A 14,227-nucleotide genomic window follows, 5' to 3' on the forward strand; every position below is an offset into this window, starting at 1 on the left:
AGCAGTGCCAGCACAGCCCCTCCAACGGAGTCCCCGAAGATGTGCTCGCTCAGCCCTCGCCCTGCGCGCCCCTCGGAGCCGCCGGGATCCCTCCCGGCCAGCGCCCCGAGGCTGCTCCACGGCAGCTGCTCCACCCTGAGCACTGCAACACCCGCCTCAATAGCCCTGTGTCTTTCACTTCCAATGGTCGGGAAAGAATGCCCAGGAAAGCTACACTGATGGGGCAGCAATGCATTTAATCCCAGCTCTGCTCACTTCCAGCAGCACGGCACCTTCAGCTCCCAGCTCAACAGCCCTTTCTGCCTGCCACCAATTGCTCTCAGAAATCTGATTCTTTCTTTGCATACACTGGCTGCATACAAAACCCAAGTACTATTAAAATCCTGCCTCTTTTCCTGCCAAATAACTTGATTACTGTATTTCATTTCAATACTTGCTTGACAAATCCAACTCTGGAAACAGTAAGGCCTGGTCTAATGTTTACAAGAACTCATTTCAGCAAGTCTTACTACATAATCATAGAATGAAATGAAGATAAATAAAACTCATCCATGTATTTGGATTTTTTTGACTGTTATATACATAAAATCTGTGTAGCTAACGGGACTCCAGAACACTGCCAAGAGGGAAACAAATCAGGAAGAACAGGTCAATACAAAAGGACTCGCTATATGCATTTTTCTGTATATCTTACCTTCCAGTACATAATCATTACCTGCTAATGTGTATATCCAAACAAGTTGGCTAAAAAGAATGGCATCATTTTGCTGAAATTGCTTTCAACTGATGGATATTTTAATCTTTCTAATTGATTTAAGTTACAACCCAATCCTAAGGCATGAGATGCCTTAAGCAAAGGACACTCACTCATTTATAGCAAATTAAGGTACTCTTAGAGTAACACATCACAGCTTCATGGGAAATTATTTGATATTTTTTAGATTATTGTAATTTAGACAAATGAGTAAACACTCCACTGAATCACAGGATAGAGAAAATGATTGGCAATTACATTACTTGAAAGAATGTTACAAGAAGAAAATGGTTAAGTAGCACATTTCTAAGAAAGCGACATTTTACAAAAAGACAAAGGCATATATTTTCCACCAAAATCTAGAGCTGCTGTCATCAACAACCCAACAAAAGCTACAGCTACCTAAAATGGAAATGAAAATGTAATGTATGGAAATATTCTCTTATAAAATCTCCTTAGGCTTCACATGTATTAATGTATTAGTTTGCAAACATTAAGATCAAAGGCGAAGCAACAAATACATCCTAAAAAGTTTTTAGTCAGATTTTTATTAACGATATACAAGTAGCAAGGCATAAAAAATTAATATGTTCAAGCCTTGAAATGTCAAGTGTAATGATCTCTAGCTCTGCTTACCTCCTTTGCTTTTTGTTTCAGTCTAGCTTGCTCTGGGTCTTCTTGCCTTGAGCGACTCTACATGTTTAAAAAAAATGGGGAAAAAAGGTTAACAGATGGTTTAAGAACCCCTCATCTGTTGCAGTAAGTTGAAAAATAGCAAAGAAATAGGAACAGGATACAAGGTATCAAACATGGGACACATAAATTCACAGAAGTGCAATTTCAAACCCATGAGCCTCACCCAAAATGAGGTTAAATGCTCAGCTGTAAATGAGATATAGTGAAGATCTGAATTTAAAAAACACCAAAACAAAACAACCAAAAAAAACCCCAAAAACAAACCAAACAAACAAAAACACCAAATCAAAAACAAAACAAACAAAAAACCCAAAAACCAAACAAACAAAAACAAACAAACAAAAACAAACAAACAAAAAAAACCCCAACAAATAACCCAAAATCAAACCAAAACAAAAAAACCCCCAACCGTGTTTTTGTCAACATGTAATTTCCATACAGGCTTAGATTTCAATTATTTAATACTAATAAATTCAAGCATCTAAAAGCATCAGTTACACCTTTTTCATTATCCAAACTTTTTAATTTAAGTCCTTACAATCACATATTTTAAAATTTACTATTTGCAACTAAGCTTGTATTTAGCTCTTCATAGAGAACATGAAGAAAACCATTGCAGAGTTGCCCTCCCAAAAGGTAAATCTTTATTATTACTATTCCATATGAGCTTACTTTGAGTACAGCATAGAAATACACTCTGTTAAACCCATTCATGCACTACTAATAATATTAATGCTGCCAATTTTAAAACTGGATCAATATTGCTGAATGACAACTTTTGTATTTTCCTTCAAAACCAGGAACAGCTCTAAAAGCAGATCATTTATACAATAACAACCTGTAACATTTCTTTAGACACAGAGTATTTTATAACCACATGTTAAAAACCCATTAAATTTATATTTGTGCTCACTTGTCAGACTGATGGAATTCAAAACTCAAGAGGCAGATAACACACTCATTATACTTTTATAAATGTGTGATGGGTCAGCATTCAGCAAATGTTGCAAAAAAAGTTACAAGAAGCTCCAATAAAACTTGTGTCATCCATTGAAAACTGTTGTTCCTGATATCTGAGGAATGTGGTAGTTCTACTTCAGTATTTCTTTGAGATTTGAAGTGGAATCATTTACCCAACTCCTAAAGGAGTGTCTGTTCCCTCTCCTACCTGTCATTCCCTGCCTGTTGCTATGCTGAAGGCAGAAACTTGAAAGAATATTTGTTTGCAAAGTTATATACTCTCAGATTTTTTTCCAGTGTTTAAATTTTTCATACCATATTCTGGTCAAAATTCAAAAATCCATTAAGAAAGCCAAAGGGAGATAGGTTTTAAGGGTTTGCACTTAAAAGGGTTGGGTACTATTTTTGATATACCTGGAGAGTGCCTTGGCTTGATTTGGCACAGAATTCTGTTTCCTTTCTCCTGTCAGTTTTGTGGGTTTGGATGGTTTTATTTGAACTGGGATAATTTTTTTTTTTCCCAGCTAATATAGCACACCTACAAAACACAGTGCTGATAAGACAGGGTGACATTAAACAATAATGAGATTTTTAGATGTGCTGAACTCTTCCAGTGTGCACATCAGCTTCACCTTCCAACATCATCTACAAGTGCTTTTGTGTCTGTTGGCATAAGAGGTTCCTGGACAGGGCAGTGTCTGCAGCAACTGAATGCCAAACTGAGATCTCAGATGGCCAATGACCAAATCAGACTTGTGCCACCAAGGAAGAAATGCCACCCCAACACAGGCTGAGGTTCCTTCTAACTGCTGTGGCCAGACAAAAAGAAAAATGTAGATAAGGTGACCTAGTTAATGTTCAAAGGACAAAAAGGTATTTAATGAAATATGTGGGTCTGCTAGGGAGCAGGGTTTCTAACCAACACAGCAATTACTAAGAACTTGACTATATTTATACAATTAGGTTAAAAACCAAAGTAAAAAACACCAGTCAGTGAGCTGCTTCTCTAGGAGATGGGCTCAGGTCAGTATTCATGAACTGAGCTGAACAAGGTCCTTGCTGTCATTTTGCAAGAACAATTTAATTGTTGGAGCCTCAGTTTCTCCAGTATGATGTAAGGAAAAGCATATTTAGCCCTTTCATAGGTTTTGATGATAAATTTATAAATGTACAATGTGACTTGTGAGTCTCACAGTGAAAGCAGTACAGAAACACAGAGTACTGTTACACTACTGTATGAAGCTGAGAATTCGCCAAATGCAAAGTACAAGTTGAAAGCACTTCAGCTTTAGGAGGAAGCAGAGTGTCCTGAGAGAATCCAGCTAAGGCTTCTAATATTGTTACTGACTTTCTACAAGGAAATGACAGAATCCTGGAAAATACACCACAAGTACGTAGTGTTTGGGGAAGTGTAAGAAAAATTAAAGCAGGAGATGCAAAGTAACATTGCAATTTCCTGGGCTCCATCAGTGAAGGAAAAACTCTGCAAGTGCTACAGAGTAACACATTTAAAAGTTGGGGCTTTTTCTTTCTTCCCCAGAAACTGACCAAATAAGAGCAGATCTGGAGTTCAGGATAATCTCAACATGCAAAAGCTAATCACCTACTCTGTGTAAACCTCCAGTTTGTTCACAGTAAATATACGACAAAAATTATTGCAGAGATAAAAGCAGGTGCTCAACTCCTGAACAATATCAAATACGGGAATCTTGTTTCAAAAATGAACGTATATAAAATACCAGGTGAAGTTAAACATATAACCCAGACTGAAGGTGAAGATAGAACTATTTTTACAGGTAGAATAATGGAATGATTTTCTAATTATTGCTTGAACCCATGCCAAAGAGCTTTTCTAAAGAATCCAGGGTAGTTCTTGTTTCAAACAAGCAGAATTCAAATTTTACATTGGATGTATCGCTACTACTAAAAAAAATTAAGGAATTTAACTCTGTTGTGTTCAGAAAAAAATTTAACAGATTTTTTTTAAAGCAGATTTCTAAGACTAAAATACTTTCCTGCTGGTTACCATGCCAGTAAACTTTGGAAATAAAATCATCAGCATACAGAGGCTAAAATGTATTAAAGGACAAGTATAAACATCAACTATCTCATTAATTCTTCACTTTATGATCTAATGTAAATTATAAAAGGCTTCACCCATGCTCATGCAACATGGATTAAAGCAAATATAAGCAAATGCAAATGTCAAGCTTAAGAGAGGTGCCTAAATGAGCTTTAGAAATGTCACTGGATTCCCTTTACACTCCATTCCACACGTGAACATCTCTCCCTTCCTCTGAAGAGTTTGCACAATTCTGCTGCTGCTCAGCTCTTGTAGTGCTTTGTCTACACGTCAACGTCACCAAGCAATTATTTTACTATTTTGCACTTACTTTTGTCAAGCAACTGACTAATCATTCCTAGCTTTTTTTAAATTGCAGCTTAACTTTCTTCTTCCAGTTAATTCATATTTCCAGTTTTCTCTTCCTTTCTCCTTTATCTCTAACATCCAAATCTTAATATGCAGCACTTCACCTGTTTTGTGAAAAGTTTTTTTCCAAAATCTTTTCATGCACCAATGTCTCCTTCCTCCAAAGCTTTGGAAACACCCACTAATCAGAGAACCCACCAAATCAAATCCTTTCAAGGATTTTATCACAATTCCTTAGCCTTCCCCTCCCTGTTCATCATGTCTTGATCTGTAAATACAGCAGGCTGCATTTACATAACGTATTTTCCTGTTGATGAATAAACACCTTTAAAAGCAAGCAAGCTTCCCATAGCAATTTTACAGAAACCCAGAACTGATCCTAAGCAGATAACATATTTCTAAATATATTAAATGCTGTCTCCTACTGAGAATGTATTCAGCAAACCAGCTTTGCTAACATTTCTCCCAAACACCAGCTATTTTATTAGACCAGACAACCTGATATTTTAATTGTGAAGAACCAAATGCTTTGTGTTAGAGAGTTCTTTATCTGGAAACTGAAAACTGCATAGATCACATCAGGTCTATGGAAATATTGGACTTCCAAAGTATGAAAAGCAGCCTATGTTAAATGTGTGTATTCAAAACAAATAAGGGGCTTCATTTACATGTACCAAACTCCCTAATGTTCCAAACCTCAGCTCTTCCCCTGGCTTGTGTTAAGGCAGGAGGCCACAAAAGAGACATCTAATAACACATGGAACAGTGTCGTTTTAAGGGTATTTCAGATTTCACAGAATTGTCTTAAATTAGAAAGCAACAGTGTTTTTAAAATGATAAGGGTATTTATAACCACACCATACTTATAAACATGCACCAATTTTTTTTAAATTGGAGCATACTCTGCATCTATGCAGATGGACAGACTAAAAGTAGTCCTGATGTGTTTCATTACCATAATTATTCAATACTTTGCTTGATTATTAATGTCAAAGCTGCACTGTTGCTAACACTAACAAAAATAAGCTTTCTGTTTAAATTTGTAAGGACTTGAAAGTCTCAGCTTGTTACACCTGTGCTGGGAAATGCCTCACAGGGTCTCTCCTGCATTTAGCTACATCTGATCCCAACTAAGGCACTTGCAGCTCTACTGCCCCATACCAATATACACACTGGGGGTCTTGAACGCCTCAAATTCACCTTCTTGCATTAAATAATGTTAAGAGTCACAACTCAGGTGCTGCATTATCAAAAGCCACTGCTGTGCCAACAGTTTCAATTTTATACCTATTTTTCCTCATTGATGACATTAGAACTTCACCCACGGCTGTACCAGCTTATAACTTCCACTTTTAATTAAAGAAATTAAATTGGCAACATGAAACACTTTGCTTTCACGTTAGCTTTGTTAATAAAAAGTGAAAGTTAAAAGCATCATAGCTGAGGGTAAAACGCTGCTCAGCGTTATGACCAGGGTGAGGTGGAATGCAGAAGCACAGGTCTGAAAAATGATTTATATTAAAATCATTAAAATTGCAGTAACAAATTCCTAAAAATTCAGAAATTATCTCGACGCAGTAATTCCCATTTTGCTCTGCTCCCATCAGAAGTGAGTTCCAAGTGCTCATGCAGGCAGGAGGCTGCAGTGAATCGCTGCTCTCAGAAAGAGGGAAAGGATGCAATGGAATGCCTGAACTCACCTCAGACTCAGGGAGAGCCCCTCCCAGCACATGTGTGGAAGGGAATCTGCAGCACCAAATTTCAGTGATCTCTCAATAAAAAAGCCCTTCAGCCTCCAGTACTACCCAATCATCCTTAAATGGTAATTAACTTTACAAACAACTTTAAACATAATTTTCCATTTACTTATGTAAATTTTCTTTTTACAGAATGCATCTTACTCTTGTGATAGTTGTAGTTAAGATCCCAGAACTCGACAGACTTGCACTACTAATACATAACACTCAAATATATAATAAAATATACTCAAAATAATAATCTCACTCAATAATAATAATAATAAATTAATATATTGGAAATTAAATTTCAACATTAATTTTATAATAAAATACTCAGGAATTCAGCCAGTTTGAGCAGATCAGTTAACACACTAATTTTAATGTGATCACCTTATCATACATTATAACATAGAAGTATGATTCATTCATTTTTTGAGAGCCAGGACAATCCCAAGCTGTAATCCTTTACTGTCACCACTCCCTCCAAAATAAAATTCAGAAATAAAAACTGCAAAACAACAACAAATCAGCTACAACCTCCTACTCCTTCTATTGCCAGAAATATTTCCATTATTAGCCCAGAACCAGAACTGCATTCAACTTGACAGACACCACCTGCATCTTCCTGGTTTTGGAAACAGCTCTGAAAGCAGCAAGAACACAGTTTTACTACAATAATACCAGTGCTTTGTTGGGTTTGGTTTGGGTTTGTTATTTGTTGGTTTGTTTTTCTTTTTTGAAAATCCGCACGAGACACACCATGTCAAATGTAAAGGTAAATTCCTCAAGTGATTTTAGTCTGGCTTTTGACCTTTCTGCAGCCTTAAGACTCTGCTCAGCTGCATCCCCAAAGGCCCAGAGAGGATGTCTGGCTCTGCACACACCTGGCAACAACAGCCAGTGGCTCCCACTGGTAAAACAAACCAGGGCCGAGGGTTGACTCTCCTAAATATTTCCTTTAAAGAAGCTGTGCTTTACATATGTGTTTATACACAAGATGGTCCCTCCTTGTGCCATCTTCTTTTCACCTGTGATGCTCATGTCAGAAAGGAAACCCAAAATCAGTGACAACCAAGGCAGCTCAGTCCCTCCCTGCACAGCTCCTCCTTTTGACACATCCCATTTTTTGGGGGCTTGAGGCAGGAGCTCTTCCAGCAGCAGGAGGGGCCTGGATCTCACAGTCTGGGGACCAACATGCCTTTTAACACTTCTACAATAAAAATAGCTTCTAGAAAGTAAATTAGAGAAAAGCTTTGGGCCACATGTTCAAGGCTGGTATGGGAATGCTGTGGAATATTTTGGAATGTTGTGGGACACTCTGAAACATTGTGGAAGGTTATGGAATGTTGTGGAATATGATGCAGGATCCCTGAGGTGCAGGAGGTCATTCTGGTCTTGCGACAGAGTAGTGGTAGTAGTTTCAATTTTCAGATTCTTAATGTAAAAGAAATTGAATGTTGCATTGCTACTACAGCATACTATTTTTCCTTTCCTGACAAGTTTGTCTTCCCTCCAAAATATCCCACTGGAATGAGAACATCACTCACAATGCTTCTCAGCTTGTGATACTAAGTTTCTATTTCTCAAGTATTTCCCAGGCATGGGACATAAGATTTTGTAAAATTCTCTCATTTAACAAGCTAAACAACACTGCTATTTTATTTCACAGACACTCATGTAGTGCCACAGCTAATTTTAACTTTAGTGACTTTTCTCAGAACATCAAAAATTTTATTTTTTGAAACCTAACTTTGTTTTCCTTCTACCTTCTCATCTGACCTGACCTCTCCTTCTTCCAAAAACATTTCCTGAAGCAAAACCAAGCCCATCTGAGTGCTTACAAATTTTGCAATAATTTCCTACTAATTGAAATTATGGTTGCAGATCAACCAGAACACATGTGCCAAATATTTTCCCTTCTCCTCCTAAAGAATCCCACCCATCCAAACAACAAAAACCTGAAACCTGACACTTTCTTCGGCCATCATTTACCTTTTTTTTTTTTAACCCCTTACAGAACTGCAATGCTAAATTACCAGACCAGTTTTAAGGCTTCCCAAAGACTCATGCTGCCTCCCCTTTGATTTCAACCTATTCCTGCATTTTTCATTATCTTCTCCCATTGATTATCCTGTTACAAAGTAGATTATTTAACACCATCTGGTTCAATGCCCAAAACATTTCCTTCACTATCTCATTCTTCATCAAAACCCAGACTATGGCTGTTAACAAAGTGTACTCCGAAGTGTAAATAATTAAAAAAGAATTTTCACAGTGCAAGTTCAACCTTTTATGCTCTTCCATACAAGAAAGTAGATGAGGTAGCACCAGAAGGAAACTTTGAAACTTTCACTAAAATGGTTTTGCTGAGTAACCTTAAAAACATGTTGCACAATAACCTGTCAAAACACTTCCAAAATAAAAGATCATGCTGTTTCTCTAAAAGGCACATTAAGAGTTGCAGTTATAAATAAATATGATTTTTAGATTTAAGCATCTGTAGGAAGGAAAACAGAAATTTCACTTTAAATGCCAAAGTTTTTTGTATTTTAAAGACAGCTTTGGTATTTTAAAGACAGCTTCTCAAGGTGACAAAGGTGCTGTGATGGGGGAACACTGCCTTTGCAGGGTGGGTGTTTGAGCCTCCAGAGCCAGTTTAAGCATCTCCCCCTTTGCAGACACAAATGTCACCAGGCCACAGACAGAGACAAGTGGGTACTGATGGGTGTCACTTCACCAGGCAGCCAGGGCAGACTTTAACTGAGTCCATTTAATTCCTGTGTCACTACAATGACTGCATCCTTCCCACAGGGGCTGAGATCTCCTCAGACAACAAGGCACATTCATAAAAAACAGAAAAAAACAAAATCCTGGCTAAGGAATCAGTACACAGGAATTCAGAATAAAGGCCTCAGCAACTATCACTGTTCATTTACAGGTGCTTTTGCATTTGAGCAGCACCAGAGAATCTAAGAACATAATACAAAATCTATTATTTAGGATAAAAATTGTATTCTGACCATATTTTACCAAACTATGTCCTAGGTAAGCCTTGCACTGGGTCAGTCATCCATCAGAACTGACTGGGGAGCACCAGCTAAACAAAGCAAGCTCAGCTCCTAATGGCATTTACACTTAAATCACAACACTGCATGAGCACCTTCCAAGGGATCCACAGTGTCTTCACTGCCCTCTCTAAACATTAATACTGATAAATCAGCACTGCTGATGGCTACCCTGTGCTTTGGTTTTGGATTTTTAACACCTTCATTTATTTTTCACTTCATGTATTTATTCCAAGCTGTCTCCTGGTTATGAAGATGAAGTATGCATTCAATAATTTCATTAAGGTAATTTTTTTTCAAATAAATTAGAATATTCTTTTACTTTGGGTTTTTTGTTTGTTGCAGAATTCTTAAATTTGCTCTTCCTGCATTTTATAGGAATCAAACCTGATGATCAGGTATTTATTTCCTAAATTTAGACTTCAGAGGACTTCATATTATCCAAGACTAAAACAACAACAAAACTGTCCAAAACACAGGGTATCAATTCATGAAGGAATTCAGGTTGGAAGGAATACCAGGAGGTTCAGCCTGCATAAGGCTCTGTGCAGTCAGGGAAACATTTCTGAACTAAGGTCTATAAGCTATTACATTTTTCTCAATGTCCATTAAAAAAAACAACAAACAATGAAACTAACAAGCAGCAGGATACACAGAAAATGATTCACCAAGATGCAGTCACTGAATGAAGAAAACATGATGAAAAATAAAGAAGCATGTCTTTATTTTTAATAAGTAAGAATTAGGAATGAAAACAGCAAATATGTTTTTATAAAACTTTTAAAGAGTATCTATGATGTGTACAGATTTGTGGACTATTTAATAATGTGAACAATTACAAATTAAGAGTACAAACAGGACAGACTAAAGTAGCCTAACTGAGAAATAGATTTCAAAACAAGCAAGGTTTGGTGTTTTTTTATTTTTTAATCTCTCAATTTGTGAACATTAATGGCATAAAATCAGGAGGCTCTGTTACAATTAAACATTGAGTTGTTCTGTATAACCTCTTCAGAATATACAATAAATAACTCAATGAAGACTCAAGTACAATTAAAAATGGGATAACTAAGGGATGAACTTATTTGCAGTTAGTTATGATATATATGATTAAATTTACAGTTACAAGCAGGAGACTCGTTTACACTTATGTGCTCTTGAAACAATATAATCTGAGTTTGTTCTATCACTCTATGAACACTCAGTCTCTGGAATTAAAGTTACAAAGGAACAAGTCCTGGCAGAAGAACTGGCAGTTAACTGAAGACAGGCATGAACCAATCAAATACTGCAGTTACAGAGAAGTGACTGGAACACATTCAAATGAAGATGAACAAATGAACAAAATTGTTTAAAAACAAAGTCTAAAAACCTAAGAAGTAAAAAGCCTCTAAAAAAATTAATCAGAATGTACTGAACCTGTATAAAGGCCAGAAGTGTAAGCTATGATTCTCCAGTGGCACAGAAACACTTGGCATCTACTAAATTTCAAAGGCAATTGTAAAAATAATTTCACAGAATTATTTTGAAAGTGTTAGCCACTGTCTCCCGTGTTCCCAAGAACTCATCAAATTCAGAGCTGTGTGTGGAGAAACCAGAGGCACCCCAGGCAGGGGGGTCTGGAGTCAGCACAGACCAGAGCCTGACCACGAGTTCAAGGGGTGGTGTCACACCAACAGCACCTTTCTTATTGTAACCAAATGTGCTTAGGAAACACAGATCACAAAATTAAATAACTGTTTGAAAGCTATGGATTATTAAGTAGTTAAAAAACAGTGAAAGTGATACCTTGGCAGCCTTTAGCAAAATCTCCCTCTCTTGTTCATCTTTCCTTTGCTTTTCCAAACGCTCCAACTGCTCAAAGAACTTCAGCTGGGATCGGACATCTGTGGCTTGTTCGTACCACTCATCATCCTGTAAAACAGGGACAGGCCTTCAGAAGAACAGCCACTTCACCCAGACCATGCATCCAAAGGCTCTAAACGTTACACATTGAAATCTTTCCATTGTACTACTAATAAAATGTTTCCTTTTTAGGCTCGGGGGAATGAAGCCAGCCTATGGTTAATAACACAGCGAGAATTTGGTAATTTAATTAATATCTAAGCAACTTTAAAAGAACAAGAATTATCAGCACCAGATATATGAAAGAGTTAAAAAAGTAAAACCAACTGAATTAATGATGGAAAACATCTAAAATGCGATTTATCAGCACCAGATACATGAAAGAGTTAAAAAAAGTAAAACCAACTGAATTAATGATGGAAAACATCTAAAATGCTTGACTTTATTACTGAATAATCCTAGCTATAGTTTATAACCAGATTCATAACCTATAATTCCTGCATTTGTACTAATCTCGAACTAGTAACAGACTTTCTCAAGAAGCAGCATTACTAAAGCTAAAAACTCAGTTGAGAATTACCCTCTAACTCCAATTAAAACAGAATCTTATGACAACTAAGAGCGTGCTAGTTTTCCTAGCACACAGCAACCAGGAAAGTTTATGGCATGAGCCACACAGAGAACACTCAGAATGTCAGTCCAAAAAATAAGTTATCCACATTACTTTCATCCCATTTATCTACTTAATGTTCTCCTTTCTGACTACCATGCTATGAAATCAAAGAATAGCATTAACTAAGAAAAATACAGAATACAGTGGCAATGCTACATTTCAATCAGAGACAACACAATTTTTTTTCCTAAGGATCTTTTAAGATCTGTTTTAAATTCTTCTTTGGCTTAACATGGACTAAGCAAACTGTTTTCTTCTCAGACACCATCCTAGAGAGAAGGAAGGAGGGACTTAACACTTCTGAAAATAATAAAGAATACTGAAAAGAAAAAAGGATATTTTACTTTTAATCCAATATAGTATAATATATCCATCAATTGCAATGAAAGATCTACATGTAGGTAATAACCAGGAAGAGTGGCCTTTAGTTTTTAATCCATTTTTCCATCACAATGACATTGATTATAGTCACAAATCTCAGAGATGATTATTTTTACAAATATCACATAGAATTAGTCCAACCATTACTCAGGTCACGGGGCCCCCAGGTTTGGGAAATAGGAAGGCTAAGACACAGTCCAAAGCTGTTTGACTAGATTGCGACTCCAAAAATACAAAAAAGTACACCACAAAACCAAGGAACAAACTAAACCAGAGCTATTCTGTATATATATATATATATCTATATCTATATATATATGCTAAAGAAATCTAAGCACAGCTTAGACAACACACCTTCCTCTGACACCGGTGTAACAACTACAATAACTAACAAGCATGTTACTTCTACTGGAGAAGGTATTTTAAATAGATCAAGAAAGATGTTTAATTTATTTGAATTTCTAACTGGTTTGTAGACTTTTATTTAAATTTTCCCCTGGTTTGAGATATCAAAATTGTTTCAGTTTTTTTCAGGAATACAATCACGAACAGAAGAATCAGGGAAGAATTTACAGCCGAATTCTTTAGTTGCTAAGGCAAAGATATTGGCAGCTTTTGTAAAATATTAATATTTCTCACATCCAGAAAAGTTACTATGGAATCCTAAATGCCAAAGTAATTTCGATCCAATTCCTGGATACCCTGGACAAAGAAGGAGCTATCAGCAATCAGGTCGGACTCACAATCCACAAGCAGAAATAGCATAGCACGTGCTCTGTGCCAGACACTTCAGCACAGAAGGACAGACACAACTCCCACCCAAATTCCCCAGAGAGAAGATGATGAGCAGGAGGCAAAGTCCCATGGCAGCAGTGCTGCTGAGCAGAGAGCTGCAGTGAGGGCAGCGGTGCTGCTGAGCAGAGAGCTGCAGTGAGGGCAGCGGTGCTGCTGAGCAGAGAGCTGCAGTGAGGGCAGCGGTGCTGCTGAGCAGAGAGCTGCAGTGAGGGCAGCGGTGCTGCTGAGCAGAGCTGCAGTGAGGGCAGCGGTGCTGCTGAGCAGAGCTGCAGTGAGGGCAGCAGTGCAGCAGGAGCAGGACGTGGCTGTGTGAGCACAAACACACTTGGGCACACTTACTTTGTATGACTCCATCCGGTGCTGGGTTATCACTGTCACCTTCTCTATCACTGTCCTTAATCTGCTCTGTGTTGCATGGGAAATAAAAGTAACGACCTCAGCTGGCACATCAGTAATTCCTAGTTTTTTAGCTAAAGCAAAAAAACAAAACAAAACAGAATTAGCTCACCCCCATAGGAAAAAACCCCGAAACACAAAGAAAGCTCTAAAGGACTTTACATCACTACCTCATTTTCCTGAATAGAAAAATCCATGACAGTGCATTTACCTGGCTTTGGTGACACACTCATGACCCCCTGAAAATGGTGCAACTCTGCTTTACACATTTAAAAGAAAAAATCAGAGCATTTCTTTAACATTTCTTTAACACTTGAAAGCACTTAAGAACTTTGCTGAAGTTTAGCCTGGCACATTAAACTGAGGCATATCAGAGTATGAAACAATCTGAGTTCTCGGTTGTTCTACATAAGAAAAAACAAATCCTTTATTTTCAGAAGCATTAGTGCAGATGAATTTCAGTGTTGAGCGGGTGAGGGTGCAGCCCAAAGC

At 37.4% G+C, this 14,227-nt stretch overlaps 1 protein-coding gene across 4 annotated transcripts in view; it reads right to left on the reverse strand.

Annotated features, from left to right (window-relative positions):
- Positions 1-14,227, reverse strand: part of LOC121331644 (transcription initiation factor TFIID subunit 4-like) — a 145,417-nt gene that overhangs the window by 69,844 nt on the left and 61,346 nt on the right. For all 4 annotated transcript variants that reach the window (XR_005952043.1, XM_041396256.1, XM_041396255.1 and 1 more), the window contains exons 11-13: positions 13,679-13,809; positions 11,434-11,559; positions 1,391-1,447 (exon numbers count right to left, since the gene is read on the reverse strand). Coding sequence is in view for 3 of the 4 variants with exons in the window: in XM_041396256.1 (XP_041252190.1) it covers positions 1,391-1,447; positions 11,434-11,559; positions 13,679-13,809 (314 nt within the window). In the remaining variant the exon portion in view is untranslated. The remainder of the gene's footprint in view (positions 1-1,390; positions 1,448-11,433; positions 11,560-13,678; positions 13,810-14,227) is intronic.

The sequence above is a fragment of the Onychostruthus taczanowskii genome, unplaced genomic scaffold (genome assembly GCF_017590055.1).
Source record: "Onychostruthus taczanowskii isolate IOZ18803 unplaced genomic scaffold, ASM1759005v1 scaffold127, whole genome shotgun sequence".
Lineage (NCBI taxonomy): Eukaryota > Metazoa > Chordata > Aves > Passeriformes > Passeridae > Onychostruthus > Onychostruthus taczanowskii.